The sequence below is a fragment of the Pristis pectinata genome, chromosome 15 (genome assembly GCF_009764475.1).
Source record: "Pristis pectinata isolate sPriPec2 chromosome 15, sPriPec2.1.pri, whole genome shotgun sequence".
NCBI classification, from domain to species: Eukaryota; Metazoa; Chordata; class Chondrichthyes; order Rhinopristiformes; family Pristidae; genus Pristis; species Pristis pectinata.
In genome coordinates, this window is record NC_067419.1 from 36,968,806 (window position 1) to 36,983,764 (window position 14,959).

At 40.9% G+C, this 14,959-nt stretch overlaps 1 protein-coding gene across 12 annotated transcripts in view; it reads left to right on the plus strand.

Annotated features, from left to right (window-relative positions):
* The window catches only part of tmem117 (transmembrane protein 117), a 244,938-nt gene that overhangs the window by 178,841 nt on the left and 51,138 nt on the right, over positions 1 to 14,959 (plus strand). For all 12 annotated transcript variants that reach the window (XM_052030128.1, XM_052030137.1, XM_052030134.1 and 9 more), the window contains one exon: positions 11,367 to 11,464. In XM_052030128.1, coding sequence (XP_051886088.1) covers positions 11,367 to 11,464 — 98 coding nt within the window. The remainder of the gene's footprint in view (positions 1 to 11,366; positions 11,465 to 14,959) is intronic.

Sequence of the window (14,959 nt, forward strand, 5' to 3'; positions counted from 1 at the left end):
ATCAGTTGCAAGCCACAGTTTGTGAGCAGACATCTGGGGAATGAGATAAATGTACAACACAGCTGCATCAGTGTCTGGAGAGCTGATGAACACACTTGGATGATTTGAACATCCGAAATCTGTCTTTTCATTGCTTCAAGAGGCAGACTTTTGCCAGCCACTTCAACGCTTCCACAGCTGCTTTGGTCAAAGGGAAGTCACCAGTAGGTACTGCAGAAACTTAGCTCTACTCTGAAAACAAATCTCCAAGGCTTTCTCTTTTTAAAGTGATTAGCCTAGAAAATTGGATTCCGTCATGCTGTTCCTTTTCAACATAACTGGATCCAAATTCAATTGGAAGTGAATTTGGTGCATTTAGCACTGAGTCAGAACTTCAGGTGAATGTTTCTGGTTGTGCTTCACCTTTCAATGATCTTGTGGTCAGATGCTTTGGTGATGTCTGTCCAGAAATTATATTGTACCCACTTCTGATGTGCTAAAACATGACTGTGTTTAGCACTAATGCTCAATTGCACCTCCACAAAAGAACATGAATTTAGCCCATAACCTGTTTTGAAATGGTTTTAGTGTGGTTCACACTCAGAAGTGCTAAATTACAACCTGAGTGATTCCCAATGGGACTTCATTCAATTTTGTTTATCTCCTGACACTGCTGCCAGGTCTTCATGAAAGAAAAACTATAGAACTCAAAAATAAGAAAGGTGCAATCACTCTGATGGGATTATACTACAGACCCCCCCAATAGCCACCGGGACATTAAGGAACAGATATGCAGACAGATTAGGGAAAGGTGTACAACTAATAGAGTTGTTGTCATGGGGGACTTCAACTTCCCTAATATAAACTGGGACCTCTTTAGGGTTTAGATGGGGCAGAATTTGTTAGGTGCAACCAGGAGGGTTTCTTAAATCAATATGTAGATAGTCCAACAAGAGGAGGGGCAATACTGGACCTGGTGTTGGGTAACGAGCCTGGCCAGGTAACCGACCTTGCAGTGGGAGACCAGTTTTGGAACAGTGACCACAAATCCTTAAGTTTTAAGATAGCTATCGATAAGGATAAGTACAGACCTTGTGGGAGAGTACTCCCTATATACTCATGACTGCGTGGCCAGATTCTGCTCTAACTCCATCTACAAGTTTGCAGATGATACCACTGTAGTAGGTTGTATCTCAAATAATGATGAGTCGGAGTACAAGAAGGAGATAGGTAGCTTAGTGACATGGTATCATGACAACAACCTTTCCCTGAGTGTCAGCAAAACAAAAGAGCTGGTCATTGCCTTCAGGAAAGGGGGCAGTGTACATGCACCTGTCTACATCAGTGGTGCTGAGACTGAGAGGGTTGAGAGCTTCAAGTTCCTAGGAGTGAACATCACCAATAGCCTGTCCTGGTCCAACCACATAGATGCCACAGCCAAGAATGCTCACCAGCGCCTCTACTTCCTCAGAAGGCTAAAGAAATTTGGCATGTCCCATTTGACACTCACCAATTTTTATCGATGCACTGTAGAAAGCATCCTATCTGGATGCATCATGGCTTGGTATGGCAATTGCTCTGCCCAGGACAGCAAGAAACTGCAGAGAGTTGTGGACATAGCCTAGCACATCACGGAAACCAGCCTCCCTTCCATGGACTCTGTCTATACCTCTCGCTGCCTTGGAGAAGCAGCCAGCATAATCAAAGACCCTACCCAGCCGGATCTTCTTTCTTCTCTCCTCTACAATCAGGCAGAAGATACAGGAGCCTGAGGGCACCTACCACCAGGCTTGAGGACAGCTTCTAACCCATGGTGATAAAACTATTGAATGGTTCCCTTATACAATGAGATGGACTCTTGACCTTACAATCTGCCTTGTTTGACCTCGCACCTTATTGTCTACTTGCAATGCACTTCTTTGTAGCTGTGACACTTTATTTGGTATTCTGTTTTTGTTTTTACCCTGTACTAACTCAATGCACTGTGCACTACCTCAATGCACTGTGTAATGAAATTGATCTGAATGAACAGTATGCAAGACAAGTTTTTCACTGTACCTTGGTACAAGTGACCATAATAAACCAATACCAATATTAAATTGGAGCAGGGCAAATAACGAGAGCATTAGGCAGGAACTAGGGAGAAATAATTGGGAACAGCTGTTTTTGGGCAGGTCCACACCTCACATGTGAAGGGTGTTTAAAGACCAACTGCACAGGACAGGTATATTCCAGTAAGAAGGAAAGACAAGGATGGCAAGGTAAGAACCATAGCTGTTGAGAGAGGTGATGAATTTAGTCAAGAAGGAAAAGAAAAGTATGTAAAGCTTAGAAACCTAGGATCAAACTGAGCACTTGAGGATTATAAAGCAGCCATAAAGGAACTCAAGAAGGGAATTAGGAAAGCCAGGAGGGGCCATGAAAAGTCCTTGGCAAGTAGGATTAAAGAGAATCCCAAGGCATCCTATACATACATCAAGAGCAAGAGGATAACTAGGGAGAGGGTAGGACCACTCAAGGATAAAGGAGGGAACATGTACTTGGATGTGGGTGATGACCTTAATGAGTACTTTGCATCAGTATTTACCAAGGAGAAGGATGTGGAGGATAGGGAGATCAGGGTGAAGCATGCTAATATGCTAGGGCATTTCAAGATAAAGGAGGAGGTAGTTTTGGGTCTCTTAAAGAGCATTAAGTTGGATTAGTCCCCAGGCCCTGATGGGATATACCCAGGTTCTTGAGAGAGGCAAGAGATGAGATTTCTGGGGCCTTGACCAATATCTTTGTGTCCTCTCTAGCCACAGTCGAGGTCCTGGAGGACTGGTGAGTAGCTAGTGTTGTTCCATTATTCAGGAAGGGAAACAGGAATAATCTTGGTAACTATAGACTGCTGAGTCTCATGTCAGTGGTAGGGAAGTTACTGGAGAGGATTCTTATGGATAGGACTTATGAGCATTTGGAAAACTATAGCCTAATTAGGGACAGTCAGCATGGCTTTGTGCAGGGCAAGTTGTGCCTCACTAACTTGATTGAGTTTTTTGACGAGGTGATGAGTGTGATTGATGAAGGTAGAGCTGTGGATGTTGTCTACATGGATTTTAGTAAGATGTTTGACAAGGTCCCTCATAGGAGGCTCACCCAGAAGATGCATGGGATCTATGGTCAATTGGCCATTTGGATTCAGAACTGGCTGGCCCATGGAAGACAGAGGGCAGTGGTCGATGGGACTTATTCGAGCTGGAGGTTTGTGACTTGTGGTGTTCCTCAGGGATCTGTACTGGGACCTCTGCTGTTTGTGATGTATATAAATGACCTAGATGAAAATGTACATGGGTGGGTTTGCAAGTTTGCAGTTGATACGAAGATTGGTGGTGTGGATAGTTTAGGAGACTGGCAAAGGATACAGCAGGATATAGATCAGTTGCAGATGTGGGCAGAGAAATGGCTGATGGAGTTTAAATCGTCCAAGTGTGAAGTGTTGCACCTTGGGAGATCAAAAGTACAGAGACAGTACACTGTTAATGGCAAGACCCTTAACAGTGTTGATGAGCAGAGGGATCTTGGGGTCCAAGTTCATAGCTCCCTGAAAGTGGGTACACAGGTTGATAGGGCGGTAAAGAAGGCATATGGCATGCTTGCCTTCATTAGTCGAGGCATTGAGTTCGAGAGGAAGTTACGCTGCAGCTTTATAAAACTTTAGCTGGGCCACATCTGGAGTATTGTATTCAGTTCTGGTTGCCCCATTATAGGAAGGATGTGCAGGCTTTGGAGAGGGTGCAGAAGAGGTTTACCAAGATGCTGCCTGGATTAGAGGGCATGTGATATGAGGATAGGTTGGACAAACTTGGGTTGTTCTCTCTGAAGCAGCAGAGGCTGAGGGGAGATATGATAAGATTATGAGAGGCATAGACAGGGTAGACAGCCAGTATCTTTTTCCCAGTGTTGAAATGTCTAATACCAGAGGTTTTGCATTTAAGGTGATTCGGGGTAAGTTCAAAGGAGATGTGTGGGGCAAGTTTTTTACACAGTGTGGTGGATGCCTGGAATGTGCTGCCTGGGGTGGTGGTGGAGGCAAATACATTAGGGGCATTCAAGAAGCTCTTAGATAGGCACATGAATGTGAGGGAAATGGTAGGATATGGACATTATGTAGGCAGAAGGGATTAGTTTAGTTGGACATTTTATTGCTAATGTAATTGGTTTGACACAACATTGTGGGCCGAAGGGCCTGGTCCTGTGCTGTACTGTTCTCTTTTCTATGTTCTATAAAATCAGCCCTTAAAAGCACACTCCCCACAACAGCAACATACTCTTCAACTGTGTGTTCAGCATAGAGGAAATAGAGGTTATAGGTGTGAAGGAGATGGCACCCAATGTGTGACATGTGAATAATGACATTATTTCCTGCACAACTCTTCCTGGAGATACACCGGCTGCACTCACATGAATAGCACATGAAAGAGCATAGTTCAATCTTGCATCTAGTGCGATTCCCACCCAGAAATGATCTTCCTGCATTGGATCATAAAGACTAGATACTATGCTATCCAATTTTCCCTTTTGAAGGTGCCAGTGATGTGCACAACATGAATGAAAAGGAACACTGCCCTACCTCACCTCTCCAAAACTTCTCTGATGAATCATGTATTGTTTGTGATCTCCGGAGAGTGCTTCAGCAAACCGTTTCATGAAACAAACATGTTTTCTTAAACTATTTTAAGTAAATTCCTCTCTTCCAAGCCTGATCTTGCATGGAACTCCCCTTCTAACATTGTCTCCTCCCCCTATGCCTCCCAGCCTACTTTCCCTTTTGCTCCAGGTCCTGAACTCCCAACGCCCAATCACCTTTTCCAGCTCCCACCCCCACACAATTTCAAACTCCTTTTGTTAGGCATACAGACTGTCAAAGGTAAAGGAATGGAAAACGCAGTCTGAAATTTGCACCAAGTGCTTCTTTTTGGCCTGATGATAATTAAGAGTGGATGCCATGCCACAGCACTTGGATAGTTTGCATCACCCATTTCTTTCCCTGCAAACTCTACACAGATGTTGGTTTTAGTGAAACTTGACAACTCTGTACCAACACATTTCAAAGGATTTGAGGAGGCATGCTGCAAAGCGTGGTTTGGCTTATTCCTATAAGTGACAAAACAGAATGTCTGCAAATTAAAATTAATGCATTACATGTTAAAACTCAAAAAGATGTTGTTTTGTCAGGTGACTAACTTTCAGGACCTACAGCTACCACACGAGAAAGAGCCCTCTGTTAATGGCCCAGCAATGTCTATTTGTCAATCTTGATACCAGAGAACTCTGTATTTCAGGAAAAAGTACTATTGACTCTGCCACTGATAAATTCATTTGTAAATGGACATCGGTGCTATAACTTCTTCCTGACCTTACTTTCTGGTAATTGACAAATTACTTAATGCTTTATACACAATTCATAAACCACAGCATCTTCCAGACCCTTTTTGTAAATTGATGGCAGCACTAACTCATATATTTAGGCATTTTGTTAAAGTTTGTTAAAATTCCATTGCTTTTTTTGTTGCAGAAGGCCATTTGTGCATATCTGAGGGAGACTCGCAATTAAAATTCCAGTTTTAAGTAATCAATGTATTAGTTTTAATGTAGTTGAGTGACTGACAAGGTATAAACTGAAATGCACAAAGAATCTTCTCTCTGGAAAACACTTAATGGTGCTTTCACACAACACAGGTTTAGCATCAAAGCAAAGTCAAAGGATAAATTTAGATAATTTGGCATTAATGCAAATTAATGCCAAATTATTTAAAATATCTGAAATAGATAATGTTATGAAATATTGAATTATTGCATGTTGAAGGTATATATGCATTTAAATCTAAACACTGAAAGTTCATACTTATATTGTGCTCCATTTATGCTGGTTAGTGGTTATTACTGTTCACAAGCCCTTCCACAGTGGTTGCCATTTAAAACCACATAGTGTCTGAGTGCTTTGGAGATTGCTTTATCCTTCAGCTCCATGGAGGCATGCTTTTCTTTCTTGATTTTTAATGATTTTAAGAGAATGGTTTTATTATTCTGAACTTCCTTTTCAAAAAAGGCTTAAAATGTTGAATTGTCTCTGCCTTTTAGAGCTTTTCCATATTCATATTGATTGTCTTGACTGCTGAGCCCTCTCTTGAAACTCGTGCCTTATTTACTGAAAATATATTGAGAAAAAAGCTAGCCTCAGCTACATCTTACACCTAAGCAATGGTTAGTGATAATAACCTGATCTGGTATAAGTAATACCTTGCCCTGAGGAAATGAGGATATAGCAGGTGAACATTTCTTAACATGAGAAATCTAAATAAACTTTTAAATACCAATAAACAAGTAAATACAATTAAGTATTTGGAATGTAGAAGTACAGATTAAGCACAGATATTACAGTGGTCGATTCTGCAATTTCATATGGATGATAGGGCAACTGGTCTTCTGATATTAATCTTATATTTGATATAAATATGGTCTTCAGCAGTTCAAGGATTTATTCCTAGCTCCATCTTATCTAATTTTCTCAAGGAACCCCAGAGATATGAATCAATTTATAAACTAAATGTAACAGTTAATTGGCCTTTTCTGTTATTAAATTCAGCCTGAAATTGCATCTCATTCCTTGACTTTCTCTTTCATTGTGACTGGCCTAACATTGATCTAATGTTACAACTAAAAACTAAAAGCTCCAAGCAGTCTGAGGGAAAGCAAGCAGCTGTCTGACACCAGGAGCCTGCTCAGAGCTGGCAAGTGCCATCTTATCTGAAGGGCTGCTGCTCATGAATGTCAGTTCAATAATGCACATTCTCATTAAAAACTTGTCGGGAAATGACATTGCATACACCTCCAGCCCAAGAATTGGGAACCATTCCCTGCTTTTTTTTTAGAATAACTAATTATTATGTCCATTTTTGAAGCACACTATTAGAAAACACCATCAAAATATTGTATTTAGTCACACTGAATCAAATAGGCTTTGTAATACATGTATTAATTTGTTGTAAACAGCATTTTACAGTAACTGTTGTTGTTAAATAACCTGTTCACAAGTGTAAAGCAGAACTGTTAAAATTTCATGCATGCATTTACTTTATAAATAAACTCATTGTTATAAACAAGACCATTATCATATGAATGGTATGTTCCATGAAATAATGAAATACAGTCACAAATATGAAAGAATTTTTTGGTGCACTTGGATCAATAGAAATAATTGGCATTTACTTTCTATATGCTAAAACAATTTCAGCGTTATTTTTGTAGTTTATATTACAACAGCAACACATCATTCAGTACTTTCCCAAGATCGTAACATGATGTTATGAAAAGATTAGACAATATTACCCTAAATTACATAGTTCTGTGTACATGGCTTGCAATAACTTGCAACATTTGGTTACAAAAATAGACACTACTGGGAAGTGTAGGATGCTTTTCTATATTCACAACAGGCAATTGACAATTTAATATAGTACAGGAGCTTTCTCATTCAGTACAGAAGCAGAGAGAGGCCAGTGTCCATATAATACAATCTGGGTAATACAATAAGGCTGTTGGTGGTGTAGCTGGGTTCGATTCAGAACTCTGGTGTTGTCTGTGCAGAGCTTGCATGTTCTCCCTGTTCCTTTAGTTTTTTGGTTGACTTGCTACTGTAATTTACCACTGGTGTGAATTGCTGGTATGAGAATCGGGGAGTGTTAATAGGTGAGAATAGGTTACAGGGAAATAAGTGGCAGAATGGAATTGTTTTATGAACCATCGGATTCAGATTAGTTTATTGTCATATACACTAGGGTGCAATGAAATTCCTTGCTCACGTGAAGCTCACAGAATAAACACTATACATGGTAATAATGAATACAACAATAAATGCGGACAAGGGTGCAAAAACAATGGAATGGTGCAAAGTAAAGTCGTGCACTCAATGGTAGTATTGGACAATGGGATGAATGGCCTCCTTCTACATTATAAGGGAAAATGGGATCAGTTCCTTTTGAAAGGTTCATCTCTTGTTTACCTTAGAAGTGATTTGGTGTATTCTTACTGTGTAAAATTGAAATCCTAGAATTGGATTCAGGCCATTTAATCTATCCTGTTGATCTTGTATAAAGCATTAAAGGCATTGCACATCATCTTTACTTCGTGTAAGTGCATCACATACTTGATATCATGGCTGTTTGTTTTGCCTTGTGCTTACAGGCTTGTGTGGACCATAAAAGACTGACCTGGCTATCACTGTGTACATCTATAAACAATCCAACAATTTCTACTGTGGCTTTATTTTCAAAGCATCATCTACTGCAGCCTCACATCAACATGTCTCAGACCAAATATGAGGTCCTGCCAACTCTGCCTGCTCCATGCTGGACTTTCTTGGATACTTACCTGTTCCCTACCCCACAAACCCAAAACCTGCCCTGACTGCTGCCAAAATCGCAGGCAGTCCACTAGAAAAATATTTAAAAATTATACCAGCTGCTGTCTTCATTATATTTGCTGTTTCGCTCTGCGGGATAATGTACAATACTTAGAATATATCCTACCCATTCTTGGCACACTGATCATGTGCTACATATTGCATTTATGTCCCATTTGAATCCCAGCAAGAATTCATGAACTTGAGCAAAAATCCTCTGGAAACAGCAGTGGCAGTTTGAATGCAGAATCAAGAGATAAAATAGTTGGGAGTGAGAAAGGTGTTAAAATGAGGGGATCACAGAGATGGAAAGGTAGAAAATTCTGGAGGTGAGATTGAAGGGCCAGAGGAGACTACTTAAATGGCAATGGGCCTATGCAGATGTTTAAAAACAAGGCCGAGTGTTTTGAACTGGAGGCGTTACAACAGCGAAGGTCAGCACAGCTCGGTTATCCTCACTCCTGACTTTAATTTGAGATGTTACTGATAGTTCTTCATTGGTGGTGTAAAAATTCTAACCTCATTGCTAGAAATTTAGTCTGGAAATTAGATCTTGTAACATTCATTTCTAATGCACAAATAGTGCATCACCGGTCACCCCTTCAATATTTACAGCCTTTTTCTTTCCTGTCAGAAGACTCTTTGAGAGCTTGTATTTCCTGCATTATTGTGCATTGATCACAGGGAAAATATGTCAACCATTACAGAAAATTTCCCCATGGCAGTCAGGGAACAGCTGTATAAAAGGAAGACATGGAAGGGGTGGTCAGCGATCTTCTGTGCATGTGTGTGTGTTTGTATGTGTGCGTGTGTTTGTGTCTGTGTGCGTGTGTGTGTTTGTAGCCCTGACTGTATCCAATTCTGCAAGGTGGGCCATGCCACTGCAGGTACAGGCTCTTCAAGGGTCAAGTGATTGCCGTTTGCTGCCACTCAGATGTACTTTGCACAAAAAGGCAGTGTCAAGTGAGGAGGTGACCACTGATGAAGTCTCCATTGTTCTGAATATTGAAAAATGAGGCTGGTAGATGCTGTGTGTCATCAATGTCACAGTCCAAACCCTTTGATATCTTATTGCCAACTGTGGCACAATGTGCTCCTAGTTCTTTTATAAGTGTTAAACAAAGTCAATGGTAGCACCCCAGCACTCCATTTTATCCTGGCGATGAGGGAAATACTGTGAGCGATGTTTGATTTCACCAGGCGCACAAATGAAATTGGGAAATGTCAAATGCAGTAAGGCGAATTACACATGGAAGTGCTCGGGTTAGTTTTCTGAGGGGAAAAATTCTAAACTGCAAATCTAACCCAGATAAAATTGTTTTTGTGCTCATTTTGTACATGAGAAATAGATGCTAAGGGATCTGATTTCTAGGCTAGATTTCTTGCAGCTTGGCTATTGTTTTGAAAACCACAAGTGAAGAACACTCTGTGAAAATTCAATGGAAATAAAAGTCAGGAGAGATGTAAAACCTGTCTTTGCTGATCTACTTTGACTCCTGGTGTTGCAACATCTCCAACTCAAAATACACAGCCTTGATTTTATATCTCCTCTTAAACCCACTGCCAAGAATTTTCCACTTTTCCATCTCTGTGATCTGGTCCTTCGCTTTTCTTAATATTTTCTCCACTCCCAACCAGAACTCTCTCTCCTGATTGAAGCTGTTTCTCTCTCCTTCTGCTTCTACCACTATTGACTGTTCATTCTGCCTGGGCAGGCACAGTAGTGTAACGGTTAGTGTAACGCTATTACAGTGCCAGTGACCCGGGTTCAATTCTGGCCACTGTCTGTAAGGAGTTCGTACGTTCTCCCTGTGTCTGCATGGATTTCCTCTGGGTGCTCTGGTTTCCTCCCACATTCCAAAGACGTACGGGTTAGGAAGTTGTGGGCATGCTATGTTGGCGCCGGAAGCATGGTGACACTTGCAGGCTGCCCCCAGAACACTCTATGCAAAGATGCGTTTCACTGTGTGTTTCGATGTACATGTGACTAATAAAGATGTCTTATCTTATCATTCATTCACTGAGATCCCATTCTCTTCCTAAACCCTTGTAGCTCCAACCTCTCGAGTATCAAACAAAATGCTGAAGGAACTCAGTGGGTCAGGCATCATCTGTGGAGGGCAATGGACAGTTGTTTCAGGTCAAGATCCTTCATCTGGACCCTCATTTGACCAGTCCAGATGAAGGGTCTTGACCTGAAACATTGACTGTCCATTTCCCTCCACAGATACTGCCTGACTCACTGAGTTCCTCCAGCATTTTGTTTGTTGTTCCAGCTTCCAGCATCTCCAGTCCCTCGTAGCTCCATCCTTTCCTTTAACTCACTTCTTAAAATCTACCTCTTTGTCAACGAGCTTCTCTGTGGTCCTTTGGCATGATGGGCTAAAATAGGACAAAAAGTGGTTCATCCCTCACACAATGTCTTCCTGAAAAATTCAGGAGGTTGTCAGAACCTGGCATATTTGTGTCCTGGAGCAAAAAGTCAAACTGCTGGAGGAACTCGATGGGTCAGGCAGCACCTGTGGAGGGAAATGGACAGTCGACGTTTTGGGTTGAGACCCTTCATTGGAACTGCCAGATGAAGGGTCTCGACCTGAAATGCTGACTGTTCATTTCCCTCCAAAGATGCTGCCTGAACTGCTGAGTTCCTCCAGTAGTTTGTTGTTTTGCTCCAGATTCCAGCATCTGCAGTCCCTTGTGTTTCTATTTGTGTCCTGATCTAGTCATCGGTCATTCCGGTATTCATTGTTAAAGAAGCAGTGGGGTTACAAGTGGATTTTTCTCCCAGCAACCACATTGATGATGGATTGAATGGCCTTCTGCTATTATGAAATGGTTGTAAAAATGTTTGTGAATCTGTGACTTACAAGAAAAATTGCAGTAGATAAAATAGAAGAAATAATGTGCAATGTTATAACATTTACTTCCATTTTTTTCAATGAAGGTCACAGATATGATGCTCCAAGATGATTCATATCCTGCCTGGGGAGTGACTGCTCGAGCCTTCTGGAGAAAGGGATATAACAGGATTGTCTTGTTCTGGTAAGGATAAACTTTCATAGCCAATCAGGCAGTTCCTATTTATAATTCCTTTTTATGATTCAATTTAAAGATATTTCCTCTAGTGATCCAATTTGAGGCCGATTAGTGTATTCATTCCAATCTTGTTGAGCTGTTGTTGCACAGCTTGCAATGTTTCCAATGTTAATACGATTATAAATTCAAACAGAACTTATACTAATTAGATTTTCTGTAATAAATCATTACCCTAAAGTTGCAAGTATTAAATTATTGTACCATTATAGATTTCTCAAACATGCTTTATACTGAAACAGAATTTGCTTTTACCATCATGAAAACTTAGCTGACACATTGATTTGCTGATTCTTATTGTACTCCAGGAAGAACTTGACCTTAATAACCATGTACTAAAATTAACTTTAATGGTAAGCTGTTTTTGATCTTGTAGAATCGATTTCAACCGCATGGTTTTACTTGCATTAAGTGCAGTAGGTTCTACTTGTAAGATTATTTGATTTTGTAACTCTACATGACAAGCAAGAGGAGCACAAGAATTAATAATTGGTTGGAAGATGCAGACTCTTCATTGCTCGGGTGGAAGAAACTTCTGGGGGTCAGATTTCTAGTCTTAAGCTCTCAGACCTTATCACACGGAAAATGCATCAACTGCCAAACCATCAAACCAGCAGTTCCCAAGACCTCTAGCTGCCTGAATGATGCTGTGTGTAAGCAAGTTGTATTTAGTGGCCAGAGTCCTACATCTGCTTTAGAGCCCACCTCCTAATTAGATTGAATTCAATGGGAAATAAAATAATGGAAATTTCTCTTACTTTCTTATGATAGGGAAGGAGGCCATTTCACTCTTCAAGTCTATGCCTCCTCTCAGAGTAATCCCATCAATCCTACTCCCCTTGAATTTCCTTGTAATCTATTTTCCCTCAGCTGCCTATCAACTCCCTTCTGATCCTTCTGCCACCCTCACACGCAATAGGGGCAATTTGCGGTAGCCAATTAATCTACCTGCACAATTTTGAGATTTGGCAGAGAAACCACACAGTCACAAGGAGGTCATGAAAACTCCACATAGACAGCACCCAAGGTCAGCATTGAACCCAGGTCAGTACTAACTATTGCACAACTACATCGCACATGATGCCATGGGAACTTTTCGTAGGTTTATGCTAGGCCCTTGTCCTTAGAATGACTACAAGAAGCAGCCCGCAGTGCTTCTCTTGACTCCATAAGCTGCATGCTTAATAATGCTGACTACTCCCTAATCACTTTGATACATATGCACAGATGAATGCAATGGAAATAGACAGAACCATTTACAATATAAAATATTACCTACAAACCTAACTAAATTGCAGCTTGAACTTCAAAACATTTCAGAAGAGTTACAGACAACACAGTCAAAACTGTCGAAAAATAGTATTTACTTTTAATTGCAGCAATTTACAAGTGCCAGTAAGCTTGTTTATTTCTGCAGGAAACAGTTTAAACTACATAGAAATGTTTATACTATTTTGAGAAAAAAATTAAAATCATTCAATTAAATCATGTCCATGGGTGTTTTAACTTAGCCATTACTATTTTATTTTCTCTTGCTACACAGCTGTTTATTACTCCATCTCAGGGAGGTGATTGGTTTGGTTTGCAGTGTCTTCTGCAGAAGTAGACAATCTGGGGTCTGGGATTTGGAGGACAAATGGCAAGCCCCAAAAGTGGTCAAGATGGAAGTCAGAGACCCGGGAGCATCTGAGATGGTGACCAAGATGGAGAATAGAGCAGGGAGTGGGAGCACGTTGTATCATGGCCTAAAGCAGTGAAGCCCTGATATTACAAAGTCCACAATTTCCACAATATTAACATTTTTGTGGGACCTTAAATACGCCAGTATTAAACAATGGAAAATTTACACTATTCTGGGTCCAGAGTTCCTACTTTTATAGGCGAGCTGAGTGATTTGTTCTTTATGGCCATATTTCTGCCAGTTGTTTGGCAGATGTTGTCCAATTAGGCCTGAAGGCAATTAGAGTCTAATTACTGGTTTTATTAGGGGAAGCAGACTGCTAGGTGCCTTCAGTTTCTGACGCCATGTCTGAAACAGGCAGAAGCCTTCTCTCTTCACGTTGAAGATCAAAGTTTCTTGACAAGGTAACAGGGTAGGTGGATGAGGATAGCATGCTGATGTTGTGTACATGGATGTTATAGAGTCATACAGCAGGGAACCAAGCCCTTCAGTCTATCTGATGGAGCTATTTAGCATCATGAGAGAAACAGATGGAGTTAAAAAAAGAAAGCGGCCTGAAAATATTGTGTACCAAAAAGGCATGCTGGATAGTTGTGGCAAGGCATGCCAATAGCCAATTTGGCTGCAGACCTTTTGCAGCAAGCTTCATCAGTGCTCAGTGAATCACTATTACACATCATCTTTTACCCATTGTAGATAGCAGAGATCCAATATGGGTTGGGAGTGGATAGAGGTGGGTCTGAATTCAGACCTCATGTTTGGGGGTTGTTTGGTTAGCCAGAAAGTGGCTCCTTGTGCTAGTTTGAGATGGCATGGTGCTTTTAAGGATTGGGGTACCAGAAATCAAATGGGATTTGGGGTGACTGGACAATCAGGACATTGGAGCAGGGATGATTGGGATTTCATGGAACATGGGCTGTTAGGGATTTGGCTGGGAATGTGCTGTGGTCATTGTTTGGTGGGCTGTCAGTAGCATGGTCAGAGAGGTACCTGAAGGGTAGAAGAAAAGTAAAAGGACTTGTATCAGTAGATATGCAGTGCGAGGAAGGGTTAATAAAACCTACTCCACAGAACTATGTAGTTTAATTCACCAGTGACACCAAAATGGTTCTTTGTACATTTCACTTTGGGAAATGTCCATTTAGAATAATGTAGCACGGAAATAAATAGTATGATGTGAATTTCTAAAGCTGCCTTTCCAATAATTGAAGGGTCAGAGCACAGTTTTAAAGGAATTGGAAAATGACCCAGAGCCAACATGTCAACAAGAGTTTTCCTTTCAAATGGGTGGTTAGGATTTGGAACCCACTGCCTGAGCTTTCAAAAGGGAGTTGGCTTAAATCTTGAAGGGGCAAATTCTGCAGGGATGTGGCAAAGAGCAAGGGAGCCAGACTAACCAGAGTCATAGAATCATACAGCATGGAAACAGGCCCTTTGGCCTACTCCATCCACATCGATCATCAAGTATCTATCTATACTAATCCCATTTACCAGCACTTGGTCGATAGCCTCTATGCCTTGGCGATTCAAGTGCTCATCCAGGTACTTCTTAAAATTCTTAATACTTCTACTGATCTTCAGCAGAATGAACATGGAAGCAATGATTGACCTCCTTCTTCAATGTTATACTTTTTGATTATTCCATGATTAAAATATTGCAAGGATTGCATTTAAATAGGGAATTGCCTGCACGAATTGGAACTTGGCATTTTAGCATAAATTTGTTATATCTTAAATGCAATCCTTTCTCCCTTTGTTCTGTC